We start from the raw sequence: 6505 nt of genomic DNA, 5'->3' as shown, positions 1-6505 counted from the left end.
CAACGCTTCCACGGTGCGTTGAAACTGGTTCTACCTGCACTCGCAGCTACCTACCGGGCAACCGGTCGCAGTACTCTAGAATTGGACCAAATGATAAATCAGCTCTTATATTGTCTGCGTGGTGCTCGAGCGTGTCGCTTCAAACGACCGAGTCTGCTATCGAAAATTGATGAACGGCGGCCGTCTTGGGTCGCCTTGATACAATACAAAAGAGATCTGCCGCTCGCTGTCGTCCATGTCATCTCTGAGAAGCCGGCTGCTTGGAGCGCAGCCATCCCACGAGGCACGAGGTTCGGCGCTCGAATCCACATAATATATGCAGCCCATGACAACACTATAAAATGTACTACGAATAATGCTATTATGCATCGATGGTCATACTACTGCTGTGGACAGCAACACTAATCTTGTCTTCATGCCGAACTCGATGCGGTGCGCGGCTTGCGCGTCAGCGCGCAGTACAAGTAGCGCATCTCGAGGAGCGCATACAGCGGCTTGGTGACCCCATGCATCGTCACGCTACGTTCGAACTGCTTCTCCAGTTGCGCGGCAAACGTGGCGTAAAACGCTTCGTTGTTGCGCTCGTCTAATGTCATGGCCGAGACCACGGATGGCGTCGTCGTCGCCACCATAAAGGCCGCGCCGGCCTTGGCGTTGGGCACCACAATCGGCATGTCGATCATTTGGCACTCGTGGAGCTCCAAGTCCGGCACCTCGGCGACGCCCGCGCGCACCTCGTCGCACGTCCGGAGATACGCACCCAGCGTCATCTTGTCCATTGACGCCTGTGAGAGGCACCCGAGGCGGATGCACTCGACGAGCGCGCTCGGCACGACGTTGGCCCACGCCACTTGGACCGCGTGGTCGGCGAACCCGGCCATCGTCAGACACATGGCGCCATTGTCGACGAGCTCGGTCGCACGGAGACGCAAAAACGTCACCCAGTCGCGGTGCGCGGTGGCGGCCCACGCGGCACAAATGTCGGGCAGCGCGGCGCGTGTCGGAGCGTTGAGTGTCATGTAGTTGCCCGGCAGCGGCAGCGGGATCGCAGACATCCAATGCAGCGAGATGTACGAGACGACAATGTCGACCGACGACGACGGCAAGAGCCGTTCGTAAAAGCTCTTGGCAATCACGCTCGTATAGACATTCGGCGTCGACTGCACGTACGATGTGGGCGCCCGCAGCGTCGAGAGGAGCGATGCAAAGTCGTTGTCGGGCTGGTCTTCGTGCATGACAAAGTACTCGCGCTCCATGGATGTCGGCAGACGCGCTTCGAGGTGGCGGAGCACCGCCGAGAGGAGCGCGACCGAGTTGCGCCCTTCGGACGCACCGAGGTCGGCGATGCGCAATGTGAGCGCTGGCGTCGACGGCAAGGACGCGACAAATCGATCGAGCTGCGTTTGTAGCAGCGACTCGGTGTAGTCGACAAGCGTCATTTGGACGACCGCCGATTTGTTGTAGGCGCCACCGCCTTGCATGACGCTCGTGTTGGTGTGCAGAGATGGCGTCTTGGGTGTTTCGGTGGCCATCGCGATGCCGAGCAAATTCAAAAATGATCGTTTTTGCTGTCGTGACACGACGAAAGATCTTGATTTCGATGTAATCATATCCCACTGTCTTCAATCCACTTGGTGTACAGTGTACTACGACCCTTTGACGGTTTGTATAGTACCTCGGACACACCTTTTGTAATGCCTTCGAGACGCGTCGGGCCTTGATGTAATCCGTCACATGGACACGACATGCAAGGCAGCCACACTGGCCACAATACTCAATGTGTGGTGCCGAGCAATTCAAAATGGCACGCAGCCAGCAGCGTCTGGGTAACGGTAATGATTGATGTCATCAGACCCATCGTCTCGCGCGCAGGCGGCCACGTTCGGCAGGATTACATTAAAGGATCGACCATGCACGCCATGCGACATCGCACCAGCTCATCGCACCAAGTCGATCTCGCATTGCAGTGTTGTGGCGCATCCAGTACAACCCACGGACGCGCTGCGAAATCGGCTCCTACCTTTGAAATGCGAGGTGGTCGATGTTTATTGCCCAGAGGCCTCTACGAGACGTGACGGTGCACGAAGGATTGTGCCCTTTTACGTTAACGTGACCGGTATTGAGCATGGGATTTGAGGAACACGCGACCGATCGGCCGCGCTAGGTTGCGCCTCGCGCCGCTTGCACACGACGCGAAAACGTGGCAGAAATCGTCGTTCCATTTGCACATCTAAGGCCGTTAAAAGCCGGAGGCTACTACGGCACTGTTGACTGCACTGTAAATTCTGTTGAAAATGCACACGGACGCTGCATTGTCTCCACACAGGACGCTTCCTGGACGACCGTGACCCACCCGTGACTAAGGTCCATGAGAATCATTTGATGCAGCAAACCATTGATCGAATGAGAGGCCGTGGGCAGCTTTGCGATCAGTACACAAGTCTTTACAGCAATACCCGTGTACTGTACTACTCGGTACTTGGCGCCGCCGCTCCTCGGAACGATCCCCTTTGCAACGGCAATGTCAAAAGGCCAGTGAAACGGCTGCCACGTCAGCGTGCCAGCCATTAAGCTCTGTTTTTGTATCCGATCGCTGCTCCTGTATCAGTCACTCAGTTCTGGTATACTTTTCTCACGTGCGAGGCCGATTGAGGGCTTGTGAGTCATCTCCGTTGTGCACGACTGATACCTCCATGTGGCCAGAGCCATCGCACGGGCAAACCCTGCCAGTAGAACCAAGTCGCACGACATGCCAGTACCGGGCTGATGAGTTACACTGTATAAGCGAATGCATACACAAGTTGGCGTCGCTCGCCGAGGCCACAGGCTATCAACGACGGTGGCGGCTGAGATTGAACCGCTGCAAGGCACGATGACGCATGCGAAAGCGCACATGCACATGAAGGCGCTCATTAACAAGTGTAGCACGTGAATGTTGGAGAGCTTCCGCTTACTCTTTCTAGAGTAAACACCTTTGCATGTCGGACCGCCGCGTCCACGGCTGGCATCGGTGATTATGGAATGCTTCGCCTTCAACAAGGTCGGGTTTGGCACCATAAGTCTACCGGTAATGAACCAGACGAATATTGAGTCTTCCATGCTGTATCCATCACCTCACAATACAATACTGTACCCTAGCGGCATACTACATACTACCGGCCCTCTCATCGCAACGCCGAATCGTGGACTTCGGCGTGTTGCACAGCCGCAATTCGGCTGAGATCGTCTCGCCAGCACTTCCTCTGCTGCAAACCCAGGAATTTTGTGGTTTTCGGCTCGCTGGTCTGGAAATCATTCTCATTCATGCTGATAGCAAGTGCTGCAGGATACGTGTCGATGCTCAATCCGGTATACCGATTGGCTACATTTCGACGAATGAGATTCAGGATGGTTGGTCCAAGCCAATCGCATTTCGCGACGACAGGCTAATAAAGTGCGAAAGTTCGAGTTCGCTCTGTTTGAGCGTGGCCAAAGCCACACGTCAAACTGCGACCTTACACGCAAACTAAACTGGATCCTTATCTGCGCTGATTATTGATTTGGTCATGCGCTCCGATACACCACGCTGCTTATCTTCTATGCAGGCCTTTGTACTCAGAGTCGAGTTCCTGGTCATGCACGCGGTTGGTTGGAAAACAAACGCATCTCCCGGTGCCCCCCGGATGGGACAAAGGGACCACGCATTGACAACCGGATGGGACAATTGATGACACGTTGGAGCTAGTCGCCTACCATCCTTCGAAGCGCGCGCATTGACAGCAAGGACTGCCCTATGGGCCAACGCGCCTACGTGGCTCACCAGCGCTTGGATGACCACCCACCGATGTGTCGGCGGCGCAGCTCGCGGCCTACAACCTCGACGCCGATCGGCAAACTACGAACAGGCCCTGCAGCTATCCTATGGCTGGCTACCAACGTCGATGTATGGGTCATGCATGCTGCGAAGGTATGGCATTGCGTGGAAACGAGTAAATGGACATGGGATGACAATGCTTCTTAATTACACAGTACTGTTCTATGCGTCGAATTGCAAAAGGGCATTGTAGAAACGGATGTACACGGTTCCAAGCGTAGGGCACACTGCCGCTCTGTCGCTCTGGCGTGCAGATGTGCGTGAGGTGGCAGCTCAACGTGCGACTTCGGCGGCCGGCCACGTCACGAGACCCATCCCGTCGTTTCGCCACGTCACCCGCGTTCATTCCACAAATTAACCGTATATATGAGCGTAAATACGATGTGAATGGGATAAATACGGTTACTAGTATTCGCGTATTGGAAAGGAAATCAGTGTATGAGCGAGGACAATGACCGCTACCAATGGGCCTTCCAACGCGTGTCGCTGTGTGTTGATGTGGCCAGGAACATCCAGGTCAACGCGGTGTGTCGACTAAACTTGGTTGTGTACCGCACCTACAATTTAATATTCCCCGATAAACACGACAGGCTGCGAACCCTGCCGTGATCTTGCAGCGAGCGACGCCAGATCATCAACCCGAAAAAGTCGCCTCGCCACAGCGCAGCGAATGTCAAACAAGTGGCAACTGCTTTTGTAGGCCAAAGCTCTGGTGTCGCTCGCTGAGGCGTTCCGCAATGTAACTAGTGTCTGCGTACATTTGCGTGCGATACATACAGCTTGACGCGGACACGAACGCAGCTTCCAGTTGCTTTGTTTTCAAGTCACGTCGCCCAGCATGCCTCTGACGTACGTTTTCCACTCGACCGCTCGCCCAAACTTTTGGGCAAAAAGACCGAGCTCTAGAGTGTTTTCATGAATTTGTGGCAAAAACGCATGGACCCTATCGTTTACCTCTCCTCATGGAATTTTGACCAGCCTGAACGATACACTGGTTGCTGGGGAGCTCCGTGCAGTGTAGCCTGTGCAAAGAATGAAGGAGCCCGGGCAATCCACCCGTTTTGGCTCAAACCAGCCACTCGCCGTCGACGACGTTGTATGCATTAGTAAGACCAAATTTGCACATCCTATTGAACGTGCATCCGTGTGACGGCCCGGCAGACACTTTCGTGCATGTGGCAAGCTCGCAGCTCGCGGCAATCAGTGCCTAGTTGTTGCGACCGGCAACGGATCACTGCAGGGCCAAATCGGACGCCGGGGCTACCGAGCGGCGGAGCGTCGTTTGGCTATCTAGCAGTAGTGTCCGAAGACGCCACGTGCTCGTTCCCAGACACATTAAAAATGACACTTAAGTACCAAATGTACACGCCGCACCATCACTAGCAGGTTTGACGACTACATGCACTCCATGCTCTGGGGTTGACCAACGAAAGCGTGTCACGTGTTAAAAGTCACACGTTGAGTCACGTCCCACCCTCGTCGAGGGGAAGCGATGGTGGTCCAGTGGCCCAGTAACGATTGTTTGCACAAGCTCAAGCCAGCAGGCTACCGACGAGACGACTGTCTTTTTTTCGACAATTTGCCTATATCTGGTCGGCGACAGCGCCGTTTCCGCGTGGAAGTATCACCTAGTACGCACGATGTACGCGATGTCGTCGACGTGCTGAGCTACAACGGGCGGCACGTCGAGACACTCTCGCTGCTAAATAGAATTTTCAAGATGCTGCAATGATGCTGGTCAACGGTATCTCGGTCGCGAGCTGCGTGCGCGGACAACGAACGGCGGTCGCGTTGTCTGTCGCGGGATTCAAACCACCTCCTGGCGTCTATTATATGACGTACGTTGGCTTGGCACGCAAACACGGACGACTTTTTCGTTGTAGTACCGGTATGTGATGCGATTGCTCGGTTCCCGTGACAAGGCAACGAACGACGCTACATCCTCGGAAGGAACAAGTGAACACCACAATGGTCTTCGGTCCGACGACAGGTCCTTCAGTGATGTGTACTGTGGTAACGTTACTAGGGCGCCGCCTTTTGTCGCTCTTCGTTGGCATCACCTACGTCAAGCAAAGCCGGTGTGCCACCGACGCGACAAGCGGTCCAGCCACGCACCGCGATCTTGAACATCTGTGTTTCAATCTACTAATATATCTTTTCTATCAAAATAAAGCTGGTGCAGATGTCTGCGTGATCCTCATCACACACCTCGCATTGTGATCAACGTGAGAGCAATGTGCGGCGTGCAGGCGTCCTCTGCGAGTCATCCACCCATGTTTACATGAGTCGGAGACGACCGCAGATGGTCATCTCGTACGAGCAAAGCGAGGGATGTGCCGCGAACAGTAACAGCGACATCGTTCGTCGACCCAGCATTCCTTGCTGCGAGTGGGCTCTCAATAGAAAGAAATGCGTGGCAGAGATGGACCTTTTATGGACCTGACGAATGGCCCCAAGAGCTGCCCATAGCTGCGAGTCCTTGGAGTGCGAAGCGTACCAGCATCAAACCCCCCCGTCGGGAACGGCGCCAAAACATGACCACCGAAAAGAAGAATTCGGATCACCTGGGACACGAGCCGCTGCCGCTCATGGACAGCGCGACGAGAAACGGAATACATATTGTGGTTGTGTATTGAGCATGCGACTAGGTAG

At 54.8% G+C, this 6505-nt stretch overlaps 1 protein-coding gene across 1 annotated transcript; it reads right to left on the bottom strand.

The window, feature by feature from the left end:
- Window positions 1–323: 323 nt before the first annotated feature.
- SPRG_05577 (hypothetical protein) lies at window positions 324–1551 on the bottom strand. Its single transcript, XM_012344294.1, has one exon. The coding sequence runs from the start codon at window positions 1530–1532 to the stop codon at window positions 414–416; it is 1119 nt and encodes a 372-aa protein (XP_012199684.1). The 5' UTR covers window positions 1533–1551; the 3' UTR covers window positions 324–413.
- Window positions 1552–6505: the final 4954 nt, after the last annotated feature.

The sequence above is a fragment of the Saprolegnia parasitica genome, assembly GCF_000151545.1.
Source record: "Saprolegnia parasitica CBS 223.65 unplaced genomic scaffold supercont2.17, whole genome shotgun sequence".
NCBI classification, from domain to species: domain Eukaryota; phylum Oomycota; class Saprolegniomycetes; order Saprolegniales; family Saprolegniaceae; genus Saprolegnia; species Saprolegnia parasitica.
Note: the sequence above shows the minus strand (reverse complement) of the source record. Positions and strands in the feature narration are given on the sequence as shown.

Coding starts and splice junctions, on each gene's coding strand:
- SPRG_05577 (XM_012344294.1), bottom strand. CDS start 1,532: ATGGCCACCGAAACACCCAAGACGCCATCTCTGCACACCAACACGAGC.